The sequence below is a fragment of the Perissodus microlepis genome, chromosome 22, assembly GCF_051167445.1.
Source record: "Perissodus microlepis isolate ML-2025 ecotype Zambia chromosome 22, ASM5116744v1, whole genome shotgun sequence".
Classification (NCBI taxonomy): Eukaryota; Metazoa; Chordata; class Actinopteri; order Cichliformes; family Cichlidae; genus Perissodus; species Perissodus microlepis.
The window spans coordinates 1,185,058-1,196,398 of record NC_140481.1 but is presented as its reverse complement, the minus strand read 5'-3'; the positions used below and the strand labels follow the sequence as shown (position 1 = coordinate 1,196,398).

At 44.4% G+C, this 11,341-nt stretch overlaps 2 protein-coding genes across 2 annotated transcripts; one reads left to right on the top strand and one right to left on the bottom strand.

The window, feature by feature from the left end:
* Positions 1–1,667: 1,667 nt before the first annotated feature.
* Positions 1,668–4,425, bottom strand: rpl15 (ribosomal protein L15). Its single transcript, XM_084919644.1, has 4 exons — positions 4,319–4,425; positions 3,358–3,539; positions 3,136–3,272; positions 1,668–2,027 (listed from the first exon to the last, which is right to left on the bottom strand). The coding sequence occupies exons 2-4, from the start codon at positions 3,527–3,529 to the stop codon at positions 1,722–1,724; spliced, it is 615 nt and encodes a 204-aa protein (XP_084775770.1). The 5' UTR covers positions 3,530–3,539; positions 4,319–4,425; the 3' UTR covers positions 1,668–1,721.
* A 347-nt stretch (positions 4,426–4,772) lies between these two features.
* On the top strand, positions 4,773–9,058 carry nkiras1 (NFKB inhibitor interacting Ras-like 1). Its single transcript, XM_084919645.1, has 4 exons — positions 4,773–4,897; positions 5,109–5,209; positions 5,420–5,661; positions 7,242–9,058. Exons 2-4 carry the CDS (start codon positions 5,116–5,118, stop codon positions 7,482–7,484), a joined length of 579 nt encoding a protein of 192 aa, XP_084775771.1. The 5' UTR covers positions 4,773–4,897; positions 5,109–5,115; the 3' UTR covers positions 7,485–9,058.
* The last annotated feature ends 2,283 nt before the right edge of the window (positions 9,059–11,341 follow it).

Genomic DNA, 11,341 nt, shown 5'->3' with positions numbered 1-11,341 from the left:
AGAATGAATTCACAGGTTGGACTTCAGTTCTCCTTCTAGTGTCCCTGCTGGAACCTGGAACTGTGAACGAACTTCTTCGGCCCACCTGCTCACTTCACTTCAATTTGTCCTCAGCACATCTTCACATGAGCATGAATCCCGTCACATACACAGGAAGACTTTTACTTCTTAAAACTCTGTTTGGATCAGTCACCATTTATTTGTTTTCTAAGTCATCCAGTGTGTCACTGTCACCCTTTCTGCAGCACACAGGTCAGACTGTGCAGGCTCTCAGTGAGGCCTGTTCTATTAGCATCAGGGTTATTCTAACATCTGATCCTTTATACTGGTTAATGTAAACATACTTTTTATTTACTGTATTTTATTCAACATGAGCAAAACTGACCCAATGTCTTCAACCACAGGTAATGTGACAATACACCCACCTACTACAGAACTTAATGAACCTGAGGTGGGGAAATATGGAGCATGAAATCAATATGGGGGAAGACGCTGATTGAAGCATCCATCGTTGCCAGACTGAGTATTTCAAAATCTGCTGATCTATGGAGCAAAGCATGTGCCGGGTACCACTCCTCACATACTTATGAGAAACTGAAGCAACAGATTTGCTAAATGTTTCGTGGGATGACAGGTTCAGAGTTTGGTGTAAACAACGCACAGAAGCAGCTCGCCTCCTCCCAGCAGGCTGCTGGTGGTGTGATGGCTGTTTGGGCTTTTTAGTACCAACTAAGAATCACTTAGATTACAGCACTAAGTACAAGGAAACTACAGTGCTTCTGAAAGCCTGCAATAATTAATGTGCAATAATAACAGTGTGCAATACACATACACTTCTTTTTTTATTACTAATTTAATATACTGTGTTGTGTTGTTTGTGTTGCGTTGTGATGGGTCATATCGTGTCGTGTTATATGTAGTGCCGACGTAGGACAGTTTTCCAATTTCATTGTTGTACTGTACTGTGTATGACTGTGCAATGACAATAAAGAGTTATCTTATCTTGATAGACTGAGAGGAACGGTGCATCTCAGTCTGCTCCTTCAGGCCTTAACAATCGGATGGGTAGGAGCACCAGGTCGTGTCATTTATAGTTGTGTACTTACAGAACGTTGACAATGAAGCACCTGTGGCTGAGACGCACACACAGGTGAGGCTAACATCACATGTAGCACAGACATTGCTAACATGAGCTAGCACGTTGATGTCCAGGACATGAAACCGTTACCTGGCCGAGTGCTGATCCCATCAATAAGTCAGTTTGACCCCAGCTGAACTCTTGTTGTGCACTCACTGCTGTTCAGTGAGGGTTGAGACTAATCACACCGTTGCTTATTGAATCAGAATCAGAATACTTTATTAATCCCTGGGGGAAATTATTTGCAAATGATTGAAGATTTTTAAAATGATAATTTCTTTAGTTTTTAACTTACATTTTCAAAGACGTTGAGCTGCAGCTCATCTGAATGATTTTTTTGTCTCCAAAGTTCCACAGGTACAGAAAGCTCCCACAATTTTAATTTTAAAATAACCTTGTTCCTAATCCAGTAAAGTGTAAATGTCTTCACTTGCACAGGTCTGGCATGAGCACTTGTGATAACCCTTTGAAAGAGCATCAGTAAAGAGCGTGCTCACGTTCTACAAACACAAAGAAACGACACAGATCACCCCATAAAAAGAGCTGTTTATTTTTGTAAATGTACAGGCATGCCTGGCACGCTCTAACGGTAGCGGTGCAGCTGCAGGGTGTTGCGCCTCTTCCAGGCTGCATGGCGGGAGCCTCCAATGGTCAGGTGGAACTTGTGGCCCTTACCCAGGCCGCGGCTCTTCTTACCCGCCGATGTCAGGCCACGCATCTCTCTGTGCTTGTGCACCGCTCTTGTGAGCCACTGGGTGTCTGGGTTGCGTCTGATGGCCTTGTGGAAGGTATCGACCAGGATCACCTCGAAAAACTTGTAGGTGGAGTCCTCGCCCACCCAGTAAGAGTTGAGCACTCGCAGGGCACCGCAGTGACGGCCAGCACGCTCCTACAAAATAAAAGTCATGTTTAGTCTTAGCAGGGTAATCACAATCTAAAGCATTCAATATCTGCTAGCTCCTGTTGGCAACAAGCTTTGAATCCAATATTCAAAACCCACAGACAATGTCAGACCTGCCCGAGCCACTCGTCACACCGCCAACCTTTGTGTGCTCACGTCAGGAAAACAAAAGCAAGCAGCCTTCACCACTGAGAAAGACGTCTGCACGAGTGCAGGCCTCAAACCTCACCAACGCCAAAGTTTCATTTGGGAAAAATAACTTCCAACCACTGCAACTTCCCATTTCACATCCAGACATGTTCACTGGATGTTTTCCCCTTCAGAAAATTCCACACCAACATCCTGTGATGTTAGTTTCATTCAGTCAGAGAGCTAGCTGTAGCATCACAGGTAAACGTGATAACGTTATGAGAGCTGCTGCACACGAGAGCGTGCAGTATTCTTGCTTCTTCCAAAAACAGATGCACGTTTTTTTAAAGTGGTGATTAAAGATTGTGGATAAGCCCATGTAAGCCACTTTGTCAAGTCAATTCCACTGTGCCCACTCATCCCACCAGCTGCATGAACATGACCAGTGCAGTTAGTGTTCCATTAACACTCTCTGCAGAGAACCTGTCCAATCTGTAAGTGGATAATTTTGCGATAAGGAAAATTGTACACACATTTACATCAAGACAGAGCACATACTAAAGTAATGCAGCGTCTAACAATGCACGCCACATTTATACAGGACTGCTGAGGGGTTCAGGATATTGGCCAAGAATATTTTATAAGAAACAAACAGGAATCCAAACACTTTTCATTTCACAGATCACATCATTCTGTAGGTTTCAACACAAGATACGACCACTGATGAAAACTATTTGCTGGGGTGTGAGTGGCAACTACACCTTTAACGTTGTTAATCCACCATCAGACTAAGCTACTGTGGGCAGTAAAGTAAGGCATCCTTTCATATTACTAACACGATATTCACATTAATGTAATAAAATGGGTAACAGGCTTAATGATGCTCAATGTCACATTCAGTACTGAACTATCTGACGCTTGGTGTAGCTTCATGAAACCAAGGCTGGATCTGCAGGTATGAACGTACCTCAGCGATGGACTGCAGGCTGCGGGCGAACTTGATTTGGTTGACACCATGATGCACTGGTTTGCCATAGGTAGCACCTTTGGGCACGGGGCGTTTACGACCTCCACGGCGCACACGAACACGGTAGATCACGTAGCCTGTTTCGATCGAACAAAAATATGCAATTATAGATGATGACAGGTGACAGACGTGGAGGCGAACAACCACAGGCACAGCACTCACCTTGCTTGGCCTTGTAGCCCAGCCTGCGAGCCTTGTCTGGCCTGGTGGGTCTGGGAGCACGGTGGAGGTTGGACAGCTGACGGTACTGCCAGCAGCGGACGCGGAGCAAGAAGCGCATCACGTCGGACTGCTTCTTACGCCATAGCTCCTGCATATACTTATATGCCCCCATGTTGACTTATCTGAGAAAAAAGAAACTTTGGTCAAGTCATTTTTGTCAGCTTGTTAATTAAAAGCTCATTAGGCGGTAGCTCCCTTCACAGTGCAACAAACAGTTCAGCAGAGCAACACTGTTTACGGCAGCTGCACTGAAGAGCCCAACAGGTACGGTCTAACAATTCTTTAAATCACTTAACTGTTGGCAAGTTACAAGATTAGTCCGGCACATTTTAAATAATAATTCATGTATTACTACCACAAACAGCACATGGCTGGACGTGACCTGGACTGGATACCTTCAGAATATGAAGGCTACGCAAACACGTCCATGCTTCAGATTCCCCCAAAAACATTCAGACACATGAAGAGAATGAAATAGCGACACTGCAGATGTAGCCACTCCACGCTTAGCATAAACTGTATACAAGGCTAGCATAGCCGACAGCAGCACACCGCAGTTTGCCGGCTCTTTGTCGCATAAATACCCACAGAAATAACTACACAGAAATGCACGCGTACGTGGAACAGTGATCCAAACGCTAGAACTCTACATTTACATAAATATCACACAGTGGAAACGACACGTTAGCGGTCCCTGACTACCAGATAGAGAGCATCTGAACGCCACTAAAGCACAGGATCCTAATCAAAGCCTTTAACCTTTTTCCACGAAATAGTCACAGAGTACAGATTGATAACAAAGCACTAAGCTACAGCCAGAGTCACAGATACAGATGAACGGGTATACATGATGATTTTAACGGATTACTATTTGGTCACAAGCACAGAAAAACTCGCTTACATGATGGCGTACTAGCCGGAAAGAGAGAGGGCAAGTACCCAGCATGCCTTAAGGAAAACGGCAGTGGCGTACTTCCGCTTTTCGCAGTGCTCCTGGGAAATGTGGTTTTCTTTTCTCTTCGACTTTTCGCGTTTGTCACTTATGTGGTAATTTTCAGAATCAAACACGCGCTCATTGTCCAGTTTCGAGTGATTTCATTCCTACAAATATAAAGCAAAAATATTTGTAAGCATAAAGACAAATTCGGAGCCATAATTTACTGCGTCGAACTGCATATTAATTAGAAGGAGTCAATTACAAAGTCAACATTAATAACATGCGTTAAACTTTTTTTAAGTGTAATTTTAACTTGTCTTTAATCAGCTTTCATATTTTCTACAGATAAAATGAATAAATAAATAAATAATAAATAACGTATACGCGAGCAAAGTTGGTGATCTTCGAGGGTTCTGACGTATGGTGAACTGCGCATGCGCTCTGACAGAACCTGTCGCTCTCTAATCTCACAACAGAATGGATCCTCCGGTCGTGGTTCTACGCTTGCAGACCTGACGGAAGCCTCGTATCTTCCTCACTAAAGTTAGCGACTTTTCTCAAACATACAAAGAATTTAAAAATATGTGTTCGTATTTCGGCTAGCTGGCTAAACAATAGCTAGCTTTAGCCAGCTAGGTACAAGCTAAAGGTGAACATGTCTGTTGATGTTTTGAGGGGCTGTCGGTCGTTTTGATGTTACTGTGGTTCTAACGCGTTTCTGTACAAACTGTGACCTTCTGTCTTGATGTCACAGACTCGACATGGGAAAAGGCTGTAAAGTTGTGGTGTGCGGCCAGGCGGCTGTGGGAAAAACTGCTATTCTGGAACAGCTGCTGTACGGAAACCACAGTGTAGGTGAGGACTGGACGTACAGGGGCGTGATGTTACTTGTTTCAGTGACGAAGCTTTGAACACTCTTTATTTGGCATAACATACGTACATTCTTCCATGACATGAATTGTTTGGTATATTTATATTTCATGGTGTTGATACATCATGCTTCATTGCTAAGATCCTCATTTGCTGTTTCAGTAACTCTTTTTATTTTTCGTCTGTACCTTTCAGGGTCAGAGTCTAACGAGACACAGGAGGACGTGTATGTGGCCTCTGTGGAAACCGACCGAGGTGTCAAGGAACAGCTCAGGCTCTATGACACCAAGGGACTGAATGATGGACAAGACCTCCCTAAGCACTACTACTCAGTGGCAGATGGCTTTGTGCTTGTTTACAGTGTTGACAGCTTGGAGTCTTTCAAGAGGGTGGACGTTCTGAAGAAAGAAATAGATAAGTCCAGAGATAAAAAAGAGGTGAGGCTGGGTTGAAGTCTGCTCGGGCAAACGTTGCACAGATTGCTGGCATATCATCCCAGAACTTCACAAGTTCTTTTTCTGTGAGCAGATGTCTAGTTTTTGCCTGATTAAATAATATAATTACATTTAGAGTATTTCTTAACAGCTCTAGTTTCCGCCTCTCGGCTGTACAGCTTTACAGTGAGTCTCGTACTAAACAGTGTAAACTGGACCTTATGGAGAATAGAAAGAGATAACACGTTTGGACGTGTCTTTAAAACTTGCTAGAAATCATCTGAATGGTTTTATATAGACAAATCTATACATTTATCAGTATAAAACACGTTTGCTCTTAAAAGTGAATACTTGTATCATTTTAAAGATATGCATATAATAAGGTCACCGTTCCAAAAAACATGACCAGCAGCACCAAGAGAACCTCAGAGTACACAAATAACAAACCACAGACGAGAGCAGACCTAAACAGGAAGATAAAGGTGGACAAAGGAGTCGACGTGTAACACTTAGGGAAGCTACTTTATGTTGCTACAATATCACGGGTGGAGAGGGCAGCTCCACCAGTTTGACAGAGTTCAGGGCCTGATAGCCTTTTTGACACATTTAACATTATGGCATTTTATTCTCCACAGTTCAGTTTGTTATCTGCTCTGACCGAATTTTCTTTAGACACAGAGGAAGCTGCAAACCTGAACTCTGATAGCATTAGCAATAGCATTTGAGTTTTAAACTGACTTAAGTTTCAGCTTCGCTGTAGTCATCCTCGCCGGTCATCACATTCACCGCTAACAGTCACCTGACAGCCTGATCTCTGATCACTAAATTAGTGGATCACGCATTGTTGAAACAAAGGCCTCAGTGAGGCGTCTATGCACCTCCACAGTGCCATGAGCAGTTCCACTGTGGGTGTTTTCGCTGCTACTGCTGACTGTTAAGCTTTCTGTGACTTTGCAATGTCATCAGGTTTGTTCTGCATACTGTCAACCAAACCTAAAAGCAGTCGGTCAGCCAGATGTTCAAACTGGGATGGAATGCACCAAAACCTTAGTTAGCCGTGGTCATGTGACAAGGATGTTTCGAAACACCTGCGCTGTGTGAGGTCGATGCAGCATTAAAACAAATGCATTTTAAGCACAGACTCATACACTGATGGATGCATCGGGTGCAATTTGGGTATCTCGCCCAGAAACAATTTGACATGTGTGGGACAAGCTCCAGTGAGCGTCCACAGTCGCAGCGGGGGGGAACACCACGGGTGTGAGCTTTTATATCGACTGTTTGAAACGCAGTAAGAAACGAACATGAAGCCTCCTGACTGCGAGTAGATAGAGAGTATATAGAGATAAAAACATGTTTCATAGTTTGATAGCCTCAGGATATTTCTATAATGTTGGATAAAAAAACCCTTGAATGTGTAGATGAGTCCAACTTTAGAATATTCTCGGACAGGCGGATATTTGGGAAAAACAAAAACTTCACAGAGACGTTGGACTCTAAAATTCCACACTTGCATGTATTCGTGTTTTCTCCTGTGTAAATGTAGATCACTAAAAAGTGACGTGGCTTTGTTTTGGGTGCAGGTGATGGTCATAGTGCTGGGGAACAAAACAGACCTGCGGGAGCGTCGTCAGGTAGAGCACGAGGCAGCACAGCAGTGGGCACGAGGCGAGAAGGTGAAGCTGTGGGAGGTGAGCGTCACTGAACGCACCTCGCTCATCGAACCGTTCACCCAGCTCACCAGCCGCCTCACGCAGCCTCAGAGCAAGTCGGCCTTCCCTCTGCCTGGACGTAAAAGCAAGGGGTCCCCATCCAATGACATCTGACACACTCCTTCCTGCGTTCACTCCCAGCAGCACGCTGTGGACGGGATTCGGTTTAGCAGTGGGACTCGTTTAACCGTTTGGGATTTTTGCTTGATGACATAATTGATGGCCTGCTTCGAGTACAGCCCTGGAGGAAGATGTGGTCACACAGGAACTCCTGATACAGGAATGTACGGTTTTTCTTTTTTAACTTTTTAAGTGGTAACGACACGCTGGAAATATTCAGTAGGTTATACATCCTTCCAGCGCTGCTGCGGTCACTCATCTCTGTACCTGCGCAGAAGCTCAGAAGAATTTTATGTATTTTTATTTAAATAGTTGTTTCTTCTGACTGCAGTTTCTCGTGCTTATCATGACCATACGTCTGCCAAGTTTGGGGATTGTGCCTGCTGTTGATAAAACTACAGATGGATGCAGCCTCTGTGACATCACCACTTCATCAAGTCTCATTATGAAGCCGTAGATGTGTCTTTGCTGTCAGGATTTTGAAACTAAGGTGGTGACAGCGAGAGGTGGAGCTCACTGTAACACCACACCTCATTGGCTAACATGACTGGCAAGTAGTTAGCTAATGAGCTACAATGAGCTAGAATAATCAGATTTTTAAACAGGTTATGTGTCCACTATGAAGTGAAACTAAGTAATCCAGGTGTTTATGGTCACAGACGGCTCTTATCCAGGAATGAGTGTCATGAAAAAGATCGCAGGTTTGCAGCCACGACCGTCATTCATGCTGTTTGTGATTAAAACCTGTGCTCACACTTCTTCGTCCTTTGAGTTAGGCACCTTTGTATGCTTGAATGATTCACAGATCAGTGTTAAACAGCAGATCTGAAGAAAACTTTGAAAGAACTTCAGGAAATGAAATGTTCTGTTGGATGCATCGATCCTTTATCGTCTGTACCTGTTGACGTGGACAGTGACTTTAACTGAACCAAATATTAGAGAGGTGTCAGGGCCCAAACCTGGTAGAGAAGCAGGCGTTGAAAAGCTGCGTGCGCACAGGTGATCACACTGGGAGGTTCAAACCATCTTAACAATGGAGAACCAAAGATTTGGGAGGGTTTGACCCCTAGCGTTACACATTAAGCAGACGTGTTGTTAGATTACTAATATGAGTTACTGCTTTCAGATTTGAGCGCTCCCTTCAAAGACAGGACGCCAGTACAAACCTGTCGTTTCCCATTGAGTGTGAACGCCGCGTCCTTCCTGTCCTCTGATACGACTGCGGCAGTCAAGTATGGCCTGATAGCAATAATAGTCATGGTACTGCCTTTACTCGTGATGTACTGTTTCATGGTGTTTCCTGTACACGCAGGAGTGCGTTTGCCTTTCTAACTGTAGACGCTGTTGAGAGGAAATATTTTTAACTAATTTATTTTTGTCACTTTATTGAGCCTCATTCCTTTACTTGTGAAAATGGTGATGGATGAATGATGATCTGACGTGTCCTTAAAGTGTTTTAACAGTAATAACATTTAATGTGCTGCTAGTAGAACAGAGGTGAAATATCTTAGCTAATGTACTCTGCTCGGTAACAGTCTGAGGATGCACTGAATAAAATGTAGCCCCTTCATGTTATCAGCTCCTGAAATGATGGGAAACAAGTGGGTCGCTTTGGTTGGTCATGTTTAATCCTTAAAGGGAGAAACAGTGCTGCTCTTCATCGGTACAGAACACAAACCACAACCAACATCCATCTAAACACGTCTACATGTGGAAACAGCTTTCTCTAAGTCTGAGCGTGGCAGCAAACGCCAGAGCAGCCCTCGGGTCCCAGCGCAGTTATCCCAGTGTTCGAGTGACCGCTCGCTGTGACAAAGTATGAAAACCTTCAGACGGTCAGACGTTCTCTTCAATATGTGAATGAGCTTAAGCAGAAATGGGTGCTGGTAAACGTTAGCTTCTCTTTATTCTCAGCAGCACACAAATACTGAGAAGTGCAGCCTGTAAACTATGGCTGCAGCTCGCAACACTAACTGGAAGTTTAATACAAGTGGAAATTTACACTGACACCACTGACTGGGAATCATGCTGACACATTTCATCTAGTAGTTAAGTATTAATGCCCATCGTCAAGCACGGGCGAACTATTCAAAGAGGAGACACTAAATGTGCTACTGCCAGATCTGATTATAGTCAGGCCAAAGGATAACTTAAAATACAATAAACAACATAATGTCAGGATTGAAGACTTCAGTTCCAAGATTAAAAAACAAATCCCCCTCCCGGGTCGTCCAATCAGCAGCAGCACGGGCCACTATGTGGCGTAGCGTTTGGTCCACTGTTTGGCTATCCTGTCGTGTTCAGGTCTGTTTGTTGTGTACTGTGTGGCGATGCTTCCAACCAGAGGGTCAGCTGTCAACAAAACAACAACACGTTACTTTATTTACACACCTCCAGCTGAAAAACTACAGCAAAGTACACAGACCTGTGTGTGGGTGACAGTCCTGTTTGGGATGAAAGCGGTCATCACAGACACACACAGACACACACAGGCTGAATGTCGTGTGTGTTTTTTTTGTTGTTACGTAGAAGAAAAAAACCCTCTGGCCCAGGACACTCCACAGTGCTCACCGTGGACACGCACTGGTCTGAAATACTGCCTTACTGAGCGCTCACAGCTGGTCACATTTATTCTACCATTGAAGCTACACGTCGTGACTGATGTAGAAGCCCAACGTCTTATCGGCTTGTGGGTCAAACCAGTACTTCCCACTGCACCACCACGCCACAGGAGTTCAACCTGATCAGTTACATTGTACCACAGCTTCCTTTGAAGTACCACAGCTTCCTTTGAAGTCCTACATGTGTAAAGCATGAAAACAGCATGACAAAATGTATTCATTTTAAAGCTGGATCACATAAAAATGGTCCTATTTTCAGTTTTTATGTGGCAGCTGTTGAACACACCGTGGAGTATCAGGAGCAGAGGACCTAAACACTGAAATTCATGGAACTGCACATTATGTTAAGTACAAGAGAAGCTTTCCTGATGCGACTGAGGGCGAATGAGAGAAACAGCATTGCTGTCGAGCTTTTCAGACGTGCTGATTCATTTAACTACGGTAAAGCTGCAGCAAGCCGCACATGCATCTAAACTGATGACTCTGCTGCCAACGTTAGCGCTCTGCTGCATGTCAGAGTAGAAGCTCCAACTGCAGTGAAGACCCTGGCCTCATCGATATCTGGACAGGATCTGATCCACGCTTCGATATCTCGGTTTTGTAAGTCTAACCGAGTTTGTATGCACGTGAAGCTCTCACCTGGGTTGCAGTCAGTGAGCAGGGAGCAGATGGACAGTAGGACCTTGGAGATGGTGAGGGCGGGACTCCAGTTGTCCTTCAGGATGTCCAGACAGATCACGCCCTGACTGTTGATGTTGCAGTGGTAGATCCTCGTACGGAACGTCACCTGATCACACAGGTAGAAAGCAAAGTTCATGGGTTTAACCAAACTCCATAAAAATACAGCTCGTTACAATCAAGTGTCACTCAAGAGTCAATATTACAGAAGAGCAGCAGCTCGTGGGTTTAAAGGCCATGCCCCCCCCTCCCCACACACTCTTTGAAAAGACTTACACATATGAGGCTAAACTGTTTCCACATGAGGTCTGAAACTTGGTTAAGCTGCTAAAATTCATGCAGCTACTCTCCACAGGACAGAGGCGCCCTCTAGTGAACAATCTGAAATAAAACATTCGTTCATGTCTTTTGAATAGCAAGCATTCAGAGTTTCACCTTGGGTGGTTTGAAGGGGTAGTCTGGTGTGAAGGCGATGTCCAGGAAGAACACTCCCCCCTCGTACACGGAGCCTGGAGGGCCCAGGATGGTGGACCTCCACTCATAGATGTTGTC

Excerpts from the sequence above, each read along its gene's own strand:
- rpl15 (XM_084919644.1), bottom strand. The coding sequence starts at position 3,529 with ATGGGGGCATATAAGTATATGCAGGAGCTATGGCGTAAGAAGCAGTCC. Across the intron at positions 3,273-3,357 it reads GGGCTACAAGGCCAAGCAAG|GCTACGTGATCTACCGTGTT; the intron begins GTGAGTGCTGTG and ends CGATCGAAACAG. Across the intron at positions 2,028-3,135 it reads GCCTGCAGTCCATCGCTGAG|GAGCGTGCTGGCCGTCACTG; the intron begins GTACGTTCATAC and ends TTTATTTTGTAG.
- nkiras1 (XM_084919645.1), top strand. The coding sequence starts at position 5,116 with ATGGGAAAAGGCTGTAAAGTTGTGGTGTGCGGCCAGGCGGCTGTGGGA. Across the intron at positions 5,210-5,419 it reads GTACGGAAACCACAGTGTAG|GGTCAGAGTCTAACGAGACA; the intron begins GTGAGGACTGGA and ends TGTACCTTTCAG. Across the intron at positions 5,662-7,241 it reads AGTCCAGAGATAAAAAAGAG|GTGATGGTCATAGTGCTGGG; the intron begins GTGAGGCTGGGT and ends TTTTGGGTGCAG.